General features: G+C 46.7%; 3 protein-coding genes across 3 annotated transcripts; all 3 read left to right on the top strand.

Annotated features, from left to right (window-relative positions):
- The first annotated feature begins 65 nt into the window (after positions 1 to 65).
- E1B28_008001 (uncharacterized protein) lies at positions 66 to 3,816 on the top strand. The gene is made up of 13 exons (XM_043152784.1): positions 66 to 308; positions 366 to 488; positions 575 to 1,446; positions 1,508 to 1,526; positions 1,585 to 1,685; positions 1,745 to 1,909; positions 1,970 to 2,287; positions 2,356 to 2,390; positions 2,450 to 2,629; positions 2,694 to 2,749; positions 2,801 to 2,862; positions 2,923 to 3,564; positions 3,624 to 3,816. The coding sequence occupies exons 3-13, from the start codon at positions 1,426 to 1,428 to the stop codon at positions 3,690 to 3,692; spliced, it is 1,668 nt and encodes a 555-aa protein (XP_043010871.1). The 5' UTR covers positions 66 to 308; positions 366 to 488; positions 575 to 1,425; the 3' UTR covers positions 3,693 to 3,816.
- Positions 3,817 to 4,545: 729 nt separating this feature from the next.
- On the top strand, positions 4,546 to 4,937 carry E1B28_008002 (uncharacterized protein; the record flags this gene model as incomplete). The annotated part of the gene is made up of 2 exons (XM_043152785.1): positions 4,546 to 4,794; positions 4,851 to 4,937. 2 exons carry the CDS (start codon positions 4,546 to 4,548, stop codon positions 4,935 to 4,937), a joined length of 336 nt encoding a protein of 111 aa, XP_043010872.1.
- A 1,218-nt stretch (positions 4,938 to 6,155) lies between these two features.
- E1B28_008003 (uncharacterized protein) lies at positions 6,156 to 7,188 on the top strand (the record flags this gene model as incomplete). The annotated part of the gene is made up of 1 exon (XM_043152786.1): positions 6,156 to 7,188. One exon carries the CDS (start codon positions 6,156 to 6,158, stop codon positions 6,948 to 6,950), a length of 795 nt encoding a protein of 264 aa, XP_043010873.1. The 3' UTR covers positions 6,951 to 7,188.
- Between the last annotated feature and the right edge of the window lie 6,179 nt (positions 7,189 to 13,367).

Below are 13,367 nucleotides of genomic sequence, written 5' to 3' on the forward strand. Positions count from 1 at the left end.
ATCAATTTTCGGTACCGTAGAGTAGATAGTTTCGGTATAAACTAGTACTGAATAGGAAGGTTCCTGCATTCAGTACGCAAATATCTCGAGGAATTTTTTTTTCGTATTTTCGATGCTCTTCTCACCAGCATACTAGTCGCAGGAGGTTTGCCTCCTCCTTCGTCGCCCATTGCCATGATTGGAGAACGTACGCCTATTGTCTGTTGAAAAAAACGCCAGGAATTGTCGCACATCCTCGACAGACGAGATTGAACTGTAGCATTCGCGAACAACTTAAGTTAGCTTTACTGGCATGGAAGCTGTATGAGGTGCGATTTTTGTCTCTTTCCAGTCTATAACTCCTACTCCGATGTACATGTATACAGCTTCAATCAACGGCCGGGTCTTCTGTGTGGAAAAGTACCTTAAGAATAGAATCGCATATATGGGAGGAGAAAATGGTTCAAGTGTCAGGCTATAGACCTTAGTCAAGGGTGTGGATATCTGGAGTGAGTATCTATTTGTTTCGTGTAGTGTCTATTTTCCTCGTGTAGTGTCATTTTCTCTCTCTCTCTCATTTCTAATCCTTCGTCAGGCTAGAAGGGCACAAGGTACCCGCTCCCGTGAAACTCAAAGAACTCGTATCGCCGTTCTAGCCTTCTAGGAAGCCGCTTGTGAGGATGAAAATAACGGTGTTGTAGCGCCCCGTACAGATATGGAGATACGACGTACATCTGTTTCAAGACAAGTCTTTTTCCGCAAGGTTCGGATATCAAGAACTGTGGCTTTGAAACCAGACGAGTATCGCCCTCTATCAGCCATCTGATCTCATGGAACCGAGCTATCACTCAGCTTAATCCCCTTGTTGCCCGTTTACCTAGTCGAAGTAATAGCGGATCGCCAGTAAGTGTTTGTCCTGATTTGAATACATTGGCAAAACATCGTGGTCTGAAGGCGAGTGCTTCCGGTTTCCTCCACTTTCGTTCTCCCATTCTAAAATATACCGATTCTCCCATCTCCCACTGCCAATCGTTGACACGAGTATGCGGACCCATAAAATGATATGTTCATCTCGTTTCGAGGGTCAGTAAACGGCTCACAATTCTGCTTGAAATGGCGAGGCCTCTTCGGATCCTAGAGCATCGCCCGTTGTATACTCGAATCGTTCCTCAATTGTCTTTCGGGCAATATCGGAAACGGTCAACTCGGATGTTGAAGATCCCGCTGGACGGCTCGCAATACCGATCCAAACGATGGGCTCTCTTCGGATCTTAGAGCAACGCCTGCTGTGTACTCGAGTCATTCCTCAGCTGTCTATCGGGAATGGTCTCGGATTTTGAAGATACCGCTGGATAGTAGCCATAATCATCCGCCGAGGGTTGATACAAAAGCAGGCACTTGGGGTGCACCCACATTCGCAAATTCAGCCCTACTAAGTATTAAAATATGGGCCCTTCTGTTTTAGTTGTAAGTATCTTGCACCCAAACTTCCTTTCCATACGATGCTAACAGTTTCTGGTATGGACAGGTTGGTTCAGGACCAGCGGGTAACTACTCCCTTCTCTCAAATCACTGTCGACAATCGTATCTGACATTCATGTTAAGGTCTGGTATTAGCCTTGACACTCCTCCGAAATGGCGTTTCTGTCAGGATCATCGAGAAGAACGACGCCATTTTTGTCGGGCAACGGGGAGCAGGTTTGATGGTAAGTGTGTCCTCAGTACAGCTGAACGAATCTGACAATTGCACTCCGACCTGCCCTAGCCGCGAACTCTAGAAATGTACAAATTCCTTCAAATTCTTCCTCAAATTGAGGCCAAGTGCACCACGATACCGCCCTTCCGTATGTACACGTCTCCCGAAGGCGACAAACCAGTCAAGGAAATGCCCTTCGTTGAGGAGTTAGAGGGTAGGCCTCAATATTATCGTGTAAGTATCCGTTCATAAGTTTCTTCCTCTAGGACGAAAGAATCATGTCGTTTTGTCTAGATCAATGCCGCCTTTTTTGGACAAGATGAACATCAAGCTTTCTTAGCCGAGGTTATAGAGAAGGAATACCCTGGAACTCGCGTCGAATTCTCGACCGAGCTCACTACGTTTGAGCAGCACGGGGATCATGTGGTAGCACACCTCTACAAGAGCAAGAGTGACGAGACCGAGGTCATCAATTTCGACTTCGTCGTAGGGGCTGACGGAGCACACAGCACAGTCCGCAAGAAGCTTGGTCTGAAGTTCCTGGGGGAAACATATTCTGAAAACGAGCTGGTTATCGGGGATATCGAGATCACGAAGGGATACGATCCTTCTGTGAGAATTTTCAGTTCTTTTTTTCTCCGTTCTTTTTTTTTTCTCACGTGGTTCAACGGATGTCACAGCATGTGAAGACCTGGGGGTCTATGGGGGATAAGATGTTCGTATCTCCATACCCTCATTGAACGTCGAACTGAATAGTGCCCATCTCTTACCTAGGTTGTTTCTACGTCCGTACCGGAAGGATGGCAAAGATTTTGGATGGTTCCTACTCGGCGGTGTGAATGTCGACATTCAAAAGGCAGCGAGCGATCGTGTTCATCTTGTTCACGCGTTCTACGACATCATTGGGAAGAGGAACATCCAGTTTGGAGAGTTGAAGGCGTCGGCTGCCTGGCGGTAAGTTTTCACTGTGTTGTCCTTTTCGCATTGGATAAGCGCCTCATGGTTTCTTTCATCTCAGAGCCAATGTCCGTATGGCAGACAAGTTTGGTGAAGGCCGAGTTTTCGTCACTGGAGGTATGTATGGTTACGCTTTTTCTTCGTCAGTGGACTGATGTGTTGTATCAGATGCTGGCCATGTACATAGTCCGACCGGTGGACAAGGCCTTAATTCTGGTATTCAAGATTCGGTATGTCTTCACCCTTCCTCAAAGTGCCTTTGCCCCGTCCTTGACACGTGTTTTCTCAAGGTCAACCTCGGATGGAAACTCGCTCTGGTTCAGAAAGGTCTCGCTCCGATGACCCTGCTTGATACTTACACGACAGAGCGAATCCCAGTTATCGCTTCGATGCTCAACAAGACTACGGATATCATGCGCAAGACGTTTACCAAATCTCAGGACGCCGTGGGATGGCAAGGTTGGGTTCGTGGATGGGAGATCCGACAGCTTGGAATTAATTATCGCGGAAGTCCGATTCTTGTCGATGAACGATACACGGATTCAGATGAACCTGTTGATCCGTATCGTTCAGGGCTAGACGAGACTGTGCATGCTGGTGATAGGGCACCGAATGCGCCGGGCTTGGTTGTACCGGGGAAGGAGGGGAAGATTGATTTGTTTGATGTTCTGGATGTGGTTTCTCATACCGTCATCGTCTTCGAGCCGGAGCCGGAGCCTTCGTTGGTATCCAGGCTCAAAGAGGAGGTTGATGGCTTGGTGGATTCGTACCCGCGAGGATCCGTCAAGAGTGTCGTTATCTACCCACAGCGTGCTGAACTTCTGTCCCTTGCCAAGGATGGTTCGGTGCTCGTAGATGGCGAGGGTTACGCTCACGAGCACTACAAGGTCAAGCAGGACGAAGCGATCGTTGTTGTCGTCAGACCAGATGGGGTAGGTTACTCGTATACAACTTCATACGTTCTTTTCGCTGATTTTTGTTTCTCTTTTAGTATATTGGAGCCGTGGTACGGGGTAGTTCTGGTGTGAAGGAATACTTTACGCGGATTTTCGTTAATTAATAATTTCCTTTTTTTTCTTGCATCTGCCAGAGAATATCGGACCCCTTATTGTACAGTTTTAGACATATAATGTACTCGCCTGGAACCGTAATATTTTATTATTCATATAATTCCATGACCGCTGTCAGTCTTTAGTCAAAGCGAATCATCACAACGCCCATCTCTTCAACTCTTCTCGTTCAAGCTCACCGTTTGGTGGTCTTGATGAACCCGAGGCAGTTCCAGTGCGCCCGTGTGATGGATCTTGAGGAACCGAGGAACCGAATACTTTTCGGGGGGATTGCGTGGGTGGTTGTGGGCGTAAGCTTCGGCTGTCAAGTGGCAGTGCTATCCCTACGTCCTTTCCTTCACATCTTCGTTTATGGCCATAACTCCTACAGGCTGCGGTTTGCCCCGAGCTTGCATTGAATCTCTTCAGCTTTGATCATTTCCGACATCAATATTTTAGGCATATAGGCTCCTTACGAGAGGTACTTCCAGTTATCATTCCGTCTTCTCAACTGGTGAACAAACACAGAAACATCTACTCAGCAGGAATGCTGGCCTTTTGCAGAGCTCGTATTAAGTAGAGACAGGAAGTGGTTTGAGAGATATACTAGTTGATGGGACGTCGGTCAATTTCAAGGATACCTCAGTCGGTGTGTCGATTTTAAAAACCATACAAAAAACTTTGTTCTAAATGATCAAAACGATAAGATTTCGCGCTCTAGCTCGATAATACGCACATAACGAAGACCCATTTCAATGACTTTGGTACAACTAGTGGTGCCCTCGGGTCTCTCAGAGCTGGCGAGCGTCCACCGTCGTTAGTTGTTAATTGGTGTCCTGATAACATTTGGGCACTGGTTCAACAATGTTGGTCACAGGAAAACCGTCACCGACCGACAGCTGCTCACATGTTTGCCTTTCCGTTGCATCTGGAAGTACTGCGTCGGGGAGGGTCTTGCTTAGGAAGAATTTCCCCATGTGGATCCGTTTGCGGCGCCATCGACCGACGATGGTTTTGAACATGATTGGTGATGCAGAGATTCAGGCCGTACTACAATCCCATCCTCTTATCAAGATGAACGCAGATGCGAGTGTGGATACCCGGGATGAGAAGGTTTCTGTCCATTTCGGTGGTTGGCTATGGGTTCCCTGCTGATCTTTATCTTTTAGCTTTTCAGATCCGATTCTCAACTACTAGAGACGCAAAACAATCAGCTGGCTCTACTGCACTCCGCGGAGGTCCTGTTCCGGGGATGACTCCTCCTTGCAGCGTAATGCCCGGTCGACAAGGAGGTCCTGATCTTCAATCCAGTGATCAGCAGGGTCCCCATGGCAGACTCAGAGGACGCGAGTTGGTGGAAAACGGATTAGCCAGTCTGGAGAGGTGAGTTGTGGTATCATTCTACTCGTTCCGATTTCTTGAACATGTATATCTAGGTTGATAAAGACGCAGGTTTGCACCATTCAAACTTGAAACGACGCCGCATGTCACCTACGGACACACAGTGGCCATTGCCCGGGGCAGGAGACTATCCAGCTCGACAAGGTCCTCATCCGATTGCTCAACCTAATATGACCCCGAGAAAACCGTCGCAGCAACCCGGATATAGTGTTAGTTTTGACTTTCTACTTGCTTTCTATGCCGTAATATTTCACCTTCTACTTATAGCTCCTCTTGCTGGCATGTACTCATCCGGTGCCACAAAATATTCACCTCGTGAATGGGGGATTGACTAGGGATTGTGTGGGTGTTCACGTTCAAGTGGCAGTGCTGTACCTTTGTCCTCTTTCCACCATGGTCGTTCATAACTCCTGGGATTGTCTTCGCAATTTTATGGAACCTCTCCCAATTTCGATTATCGATCAATGGTGTCGGCGATTTATCGGAACCTGAAGATACCTCCGGTCTGCGAGTGTTTATCGTTCCATTTCCTCTGCCGGTGAACAAGCAGGGAAGCATTTATCTAACAAGTATCACCATGACTAATGGTTGTTTCATCATCTCATTTGAACGTAGGCAGGTAGGGGGATAATGGACATGATTGATGTATTTTGGGACGTTAGTCACTACCAAGGAGAGCTTGCCGGGTGTGTCTAATCTCGAAGATTCCATCAGAAAACTGTATTCTAACTGACCCCAAGGACAGGACCTTACGTACCAGCTCGATGATCTATTTGTGTGGGGAATAAAGAAGACTTATTCAAATGGGGCGGTGTTGTTTCTGTGCTCAGCCCGGTACGTCTATCTTTCCCCTCTCTCGATATACCATGACAATCTTTGAAGAGTTGACAATGCGGCCGAAAGATGTGCGGCGAGTAGACATTTGACAGGTAAATAACCAAATCAGGAAACGAGAACAATCCCCATAACGACTGACCTTCCTTGACCACAACCCTCATAACATTCTTGACGTCCTCCAATTGCTCGCCTACACCCTCATCACGGTCCACCGAGTCTTTCACCGGTCGCAGGAAATGTCACAAACTCGAAGCGGCATGGTGCCACCACCTCTATCACCAGGTATGAAACCAGATGGCACACCGAACTCTGGAGGTGCTGGTAATAAAGATGCCACGAATCCTGAAGAGCTGCCGATGGGAAATCTCAGTTTAAATCCGACGCAATCGTTACCGCCACCACCACCGCCCTCTGCGCAGAGCCAGCGATCGCAGCAACATGCATTGAATGCTCAGGATGTTGGTGGTCTAGGTGGGATGCAAGAAGGAGGGATAGGCGGATTGCCAGAACCCATCTTGGGAACTCCCTTGCAGAATCCATCCACAGACATGTTCTCAGTCGAATTTATGAACAGCGTTGTGAGGAGTCAACTAGAAGAGTCTGTTCCTGGTTTTTTCACACCAGAGGAAGAACTTAATTTTGTACGGGACTTTGGGCATTGGTTCAACCCGGAGGATACGCTGGATGACATGATGGGAAATCTCAGTTTAAATCCGACGACTGGAACGGCTTCGTCGACGCCGGTGTTGTCGCAGTCAGTACTGCCACCTCCATCGTCCTCTTTGCAGAGCCAGGGATCACGGCAAAATGCACCGAATGTTCAAGGTGTTGGTGGTCGAGGGATGAGCAGAGTGCCATATCCCATGACGCCCTCTCAGCAGCGGTTGACGGACATGTTCCCAGCCGAATCTATGAATAGCGTTGAAAGCCAGCTAGAAGACTTTGATATTGGTCTGTTCATACCGGACGATATCAACTTTGAGCGAGACTTTGGGCAGTGGTTCAATCCGGACGATGAGCTAGAGTGGTGATGACATCTGGTTTCTATGACAGTTGTGACTCGCTGGACCTTGTCGTTCAAGTTAACGTTTCTTGTGTGTCTTCCGCTGTGTGGATGGTTATTGAAGGCTGTCTACTACCCCCCAACTCCTTCTTCTGTTCCACATCTTCCCCCTACTTGAGTGTTACCTTCTATCTTGTCGCGAAATATAGCCTTGGTAGTAAGTTAGACTTTCTACTTGCTTTCTACGCGGTACTATTTTTTCGCTCTACTTACAGTTGTTACCTTTGTCATGTACCCATCTGAATGCAAGGTTATTTATCTCGAATAGGGCAGTGTGGGTCCAAGACGCGTGTAAAATTACTTGTGCTACAGCAGGACGAGGTTAGTTGAGAGTAAATCGCTTCGAAGCGCAAATATTCAAACTGTGGTTTGAGACATATTGAACTAGAACAGTACATGTAATACTAGAGTAACATTAAACTTAAATAGTACAGTTCAACTGCAAGTTGACCTAGTGAGCTCAACCTTTAGTTGAAAACTCCGCAGTTCAACCCTCAATATACTGCTAAGTTAATGACGACATCGGTTTGTATACTAATACTAATATACTAGTAACTAAGAATAATTAAGACAGTTAATACAAAATGCTACGTTATAATTGTGAGTAGTATCATTGTTAAAGAGTATTAGAGCGAACGAAGGCTGATGTTACTGATTTTGATTGTGTTACACCCGCGCGTGGGCCTTTGGTGTACTTACCATTTTTGGATGTGGCTGTGCAATCTCTACTGGTAGGGAAATTAGTCAACACATAACCCGTTATGGTAAGTGGGGAGGCAACACACATTCTATATCACCTTCCTCTCTTAGGCTCCAGATCGCTTTGGTAAAAAAATATTATTTCATGCTTCAGTACTCAACTTCTGGGTTGAATAAACTCCAGATTTGAACTTGAGGGAGTTCAACATACACAAAGTTGAACTTGAGGGAGTTCAACATGCATACAGTTGAACTTCTGGGTTGAGCTCAATTGAGTTGAACTACTGTATATATAATATTACAGCAGTTCAACTCAGTTGCCCCAACCAATATTGCAAGTTGATCTCATCCTATCTCGCAGTATTATTAAATGTACTAGCTTATCTGCATTGATATTTCCTACGTACACTCCACATTAAATCGTGTGAATGAATGTATATGTGGTCTAACTCTAGCTACACATACAGATAGATCGACACAATATAAAGTAGCACGTATATATATCATAATATGAACCAGCCTGTAACTGGTAGGCACCCACTGCGGCCAAGGTCTTGTCGGCTTACTAAGCGAAAGATTGGCGATTTCGTGGAACGACTTTTCCAACGCGCGCGTCGGATGACCTTCCGTGCACCAAAACTTTCCATTCACCCACACAGCCTCAACTCCCGATTTGGTGCCCCAGAATAGGGCTTATGCATGTGTAGAATAATAAGTTCGGGATAGATTTTCCATATATAGCCTCAAATGCGACTAAAAACACGTATTTCAGTGAAGATCACCACTAAGAGGTCAATGGCTTGATTTTATGTGCTCGGATCAAAGTTCGGTCTCGAAGGAATTAATCTAGACATCAAAGGATCTCTTAACTATTTAAGACACGTTACCGGGTGGGAACTTTCTTGTCGGAGTTTAAACTGGCAGGCGTTAACCGTAACGAGGAAAATGAGAACGTAAAATAAATGCGCCATGTGAGGGATTCGAACCCTCACCTCAAGAAGTGTGGAACGACAAATCTGACATTCCATATTAGTGCCATGCGCTCTACCAATTGAGCCAACATGGCAATATGCTTTCTGCACCTTCCAATATATCTAACGACTATTTATTCAACAGTTTCTTGACCACAATGATAGTTGCACAAGCAAGCCTTTTTCTGTGAGGGTATGTCGCGATTCCTGAATTCCAATTGAAATCAGTTTACAAAATACAACTAATCAGCTGAGCTCAGACGCTGAACGTGGAACATTGCATGGAACACAGTGGCAATTATATGGTTATTTATTTTTTAAAACTATAATTTCACGTAAAAAAGCATCGGGTAGTACAACCTGACGAGAAACAAACGAGGAGATCTTTGAGGTTTTGTCATGGGTTGGTTGGAGATGAGATGCGGAAACGCTTTTGATCCCAAAATTCGTCGCCACACTCCACTGGCATTTCAGTATCGAAACTAAAAGCAACGGTTGAGTTAATCTGAAGTTTCCAAAATTCAAATTCGATAAACTCACTCTTCCTCTCGCAACGAACCTGGTCTTTCCAACAACTGTTTATCGACGTATATCCAGAACAACCAGAACCCTAATCGGACCCGTGGATACACCTGTACCCCAAAAACGATCAAAAGTCAGCCCGGCGGGCGCTCACAAACCGCTCGCCTCTTCAATTCATCTGGTGAGCTTGTGGTTTATGGGTTTACGGCGGTGCGCTCCCAGTTCAACAGCATATCGGATCTTGAGCGTGGATGGCAAAGGCGGAAGGGGTGGAACATCGGTATGAAGTCCGGTCACAGCGAAATCGCAACGAAGATCAATTTTTGTCGGTGTCTTAAATGCATCCTCCAGTTGTTCCACGAAGCTTCGTCGATCTGAAGCTCCAGACTCGTTGAGCTTGTTCAGCTTCCCAGTGAAATCGAACGACTTCTTCGTATGGTCCTCCATGATCTCATCATCAACAAGGTCGCCATACTCATCGACGACACTGGCGGGGAAGATGGGAAGATGATGGTTCCGTTTACCGCAGGAGTCCAGGCTCGACATCCTGCACTAGAGCAAGCGGTGGATCTGCCTGAGGACTCGGGGAGGCCTGAACGATAATGTGTCCTCTCGCTGATGATCCGAGTTTCCTGAAAAGATGTTCTGGAGTTCGTCAGGGTATCTGAATCAGGCTCAGATAGCTCAAGAACATCGACCGCAACATCTGAACCGCCCATGGTACCAAGCATTCGTTCAGCCCTGGAGGGAAGGGGCCGACTTGTGGTATGATCTTGCTCAAGATCGCTATTCTCGCTGCCTATTTGAGAGAAGGGAGGACCTGTTACAAGCATGTCTGCGGCCTAGGACTGATGTGACTAATCTTATGTACTTCGCTCTGTGTTACGGCATTAATACGGCATGGTCAACATATATTCATTATATACTGTATTGAGTTTATGGGATATGTACGACATGGGCCAGTTTTGGTAGTGTAATTGATAACAAGGAATTGAGTTGAGAATAAATGAATTGAACTACACCATTTAATTGAGAACAAAATTGATTGAACGTGATCGGATTCTTATCACCGATAAATAAGCAACTGAAGTCAAGATCAGCGGTGTATCGAACGAGGGGAATTAAATACCAGGCTTGAACTTGCTTTAACGTGGGGTCTGAAGTGCGCAGGTTGAACAGGTAGGCCTGTAAGTCATTCAGTGAGTTTTGGTCAAGAGAATGAGAATAAAACTTGCCAAGTAGTCCCGGTTCCAATTTCGAATGGAATCCGCTGGTTTACAGAAGTAAATGTTAGTAAGATAATACTTTTTACAAGTCTAAGTACGAATTAACCCTTTGTATCGCCTCCTCAATGATCTCAGTGACTGTTTCTTCGGCGTTAGATGCATATGGATCCTCAACCTCCATCAGGAATTTCTCGTTGTGACGAGACCCACCTTAGAAAGAGGTTGGCGAAAGGAGAGCGAAGAAATTGAGTCACTCACAGTATCGACAATTGACAACTGGACGTGCGATGGCTTCTTCGTCGAGGAGGGTGTGAGCGATTGCCTCTAAAAGAATGAAAATGTAAGTTAAAGTCGGATATTCAATACATAGACGCACCTGAAAGAAAGCGAAGTCGAGCGGGGATCTGGATGAGCCAGACCTGCTCTTCGCCTCGACAGCGCCGCCTCCACTCCCCCATCCTCCGCTTCCAGTCGTTACTGGCGCCGACCTTGACCATTATAGTGTTGGGGGGGATGTTGCGTCGACGATAAAATAGGCATAAAGGTAGCCCGGACCATCTGGTCTGGGGAACCCTTTGAAAGGATGTCAAGAATTCGATCTATCGGAGGACATCTGTGAGTAATTCTCGACGCAAATAGTTACTTACCTTCGTTGTTCATCGGAGGTCCGGAAGCTTGAATGTTGAACGGTGGTTGAACTAAGTCAAGCAAATGAAAATGTAAAGTACTTAGAAACAGGAAACCCCGACTCACCGGCAAGTAAGTTCAAAGCGTTGAACTATGATTGGATGTAAGCGACGAAGTAATGAACGAATGGAAAGGACTTACTAAGTAATACGCAGGTACAAACGAATTCTGGCAGTAAGTCAGGCGGAACGTAAGAGGGATTGAAAGCAGGAAACAGTAACTCACCGACAAGTAAGTTCAAAACGTTGAACTAAGATTGAAATGTAAGCGACGAAGTAATGAACGAATGGAAAGGACTTACTAAGTACTACGCTGGTACAAACGAATTCTGGCAGTAAGTCAGGCGGAATGTAAGAGGGATTGAAAACAGGAAACAGCAACTCACCAGTAGATTGTCTCCAGCTGCCTACTTCGTACTCTGCCTGCAAACTTCACCAATTTGATCGTTCGAAAGTAGCCCTACATTGCTTTTCACCGAGTTCCATAGTGCGAGTACCGAACCGCTTGCTGCCTCCAGGCTACCGAAATGTGACTTCAGATGCTGTCTAATCTCCTTCGTGAGACCAGCAGACGGTTCTTGTGTCCACAGATGCTCTCTCTCATTACCTCGCAATCTCTTGACCCGATCCCTCGAAACGTCCGTGCGGGTCCATGACTACTGAGTTATTCATAGCTTCGGCAGCACCGACGAGGGTCGGTTGAAAACTGACGATGCTCCACAGCTTCAAGACGTCGTCCTGGACCTTCTGAATGTTGGCGTGACCTGAAACGAGCTAGCTAGTCGGCATCTCCTCCACGGAAAATTCGTTATTCGGGGAACGGTGTTGTAGTCGAGGTTTGGCTCTCAACGAAAGCAGCACGAGATGGCTTAATGTTGGGACATGCAAACAAGCGAACTTTATAAACAGCAAGCGGGAAGGAGGTGTCAGGAGCAGGAGGAGTCCAGGATAACTCCATAATCTGAAAGGGATATCAGATATCGTGACATATAGGTGAACTTTCGCAGGGACAGTCTCTCACCTTGCTCCAAACGTGACTGGCATGCTTGTTCACCAGCGTCTGCGTTGGATCTCCCAACAGCAACTCGGAGACGATTAGAAAACGAATTTCTTCCTCGCAATCAAGCGCTTTTTGAAGGACGTGGCACCTGTAGCAGTTGGTCGCCAACTCGACGATACGGCCTCTAAAGAAACGTCAAGAACCGTAAATAATAGCGAAGAGAAGGAGATGAAGAAAATCTGAGGCCACGAACCTCATACACGAGACAATCTTCTTCCTCTCCTCAGCTGTCGAGGCAGCTTCGAGGCATCGCTGTACCGCCCAATTACCGAACCTAAGCACTAGTCAGAACCCTGAAACAGTAGGAGCGAGTATATTGAGCACTCACCGATGAGCCATCATCTCGTAACCTCGCACACAAATCGCATCCACAATCTTGCTTCGCTCAGTCGCATCGGCGACCTTCAGTTCTTGTTGCAGAAAGATGCTAAAGACGATACCCATTGTTAGTGCCGGTCATCGATATGATAATCCAAATGTTACCTGGCCTGTTGGTCGCTGTTCTTGATAATCCTAGCGACGAAGGAATGATACGGCGGCGAACTCGAAGGATGAAGTAAAGACAAGAAATTGATGGGTTGAAGAGGTTCATGCGAGTCCCTAGGACTGCCTTGAGTGGAGTGCCTCTGATGAGAGTTGGTGTGAGAAGTGGCCTGAGACTCCGATGGAAGAGATTGCTGCTGCTGTTGCTGTTGGCCGCTGGGATATGTGCTAGGATATGGAGAGGCGCAAGATCTGATAAAGGCGAATAATCAGTTCATCGAAAGCAAAGTGATAAGACGAAGACATACGAAAGTGATCTGAGATGCTGAGGTGCGTGAATAGAGTCTTCAATTCCACCACCGCTCAAGCTACTATGAACCGTTCCCGTACCAGAACTGGCTGCGCTTCCATAACCGACAATTCCGAGTCCTACTGCTCCACCCGCTGATGATATGGCATTCGACCCGCCGTTATGACTGATGGAAGGCGGAAGTCTCCCGTCCTCAACCATCCTTTGCCATTCGCCCAAAGGCAAACCAAGTCCAATCGAGCCATCAACCTGAGCTTGCTGCTGATGTTGATACGACTGGAGTGAGGCAGCCGTCGTCTGGTGCTGCTGCTGATGAGCGAGCATAGCTTGATGCTGCAACACCTGGGGAGGAATTTGCATTGACGCCCACTCTGAAGGTAAGGCCGCACCAGCTAAACCTCGAGAGAGCGAATCTGCCATGTGATTGG

The sequence above is a fragment of the Marasmius oreades genome, chromosome 4 (genome assembly GCF_018924745.1).
Source record: "Marasmius oreades isolate 03SP1 chromosome 4, whole genome shotgun sequence".
NCBI lineage: Eukaryota > Fungi > Basidiomycota > Agaricomycetes > Agaricales > Marasmiaceae > Marasmius > Marasmius oreades.

What these genes read in the sequence shown, in the direction of transcription:
- E1B28_008001 (XM_043152784.1), top strand. Translation starts at nt 1,426, where the DNA reads ATGGGCCCTTCTGTTTTAGTT. An exon ending in AACGGGGAGCAGGTTTGATG is followed by an intron (nt 1,686 to 1,744) that starts GTAAGTGTGTCC and finishes GACCTGCCCTAG; the next exon opens with CCGCGAACTCTAGAAATGTA. An exon ending in CGAAGGGATACGATCCTTCT is followed by an intron (nt 2,288 to 2,355) that starts GTGAGAATTTTC and finishes CGGATGTCACAG; the next exon opens with CATGTGAAGACCTGGGGGTC.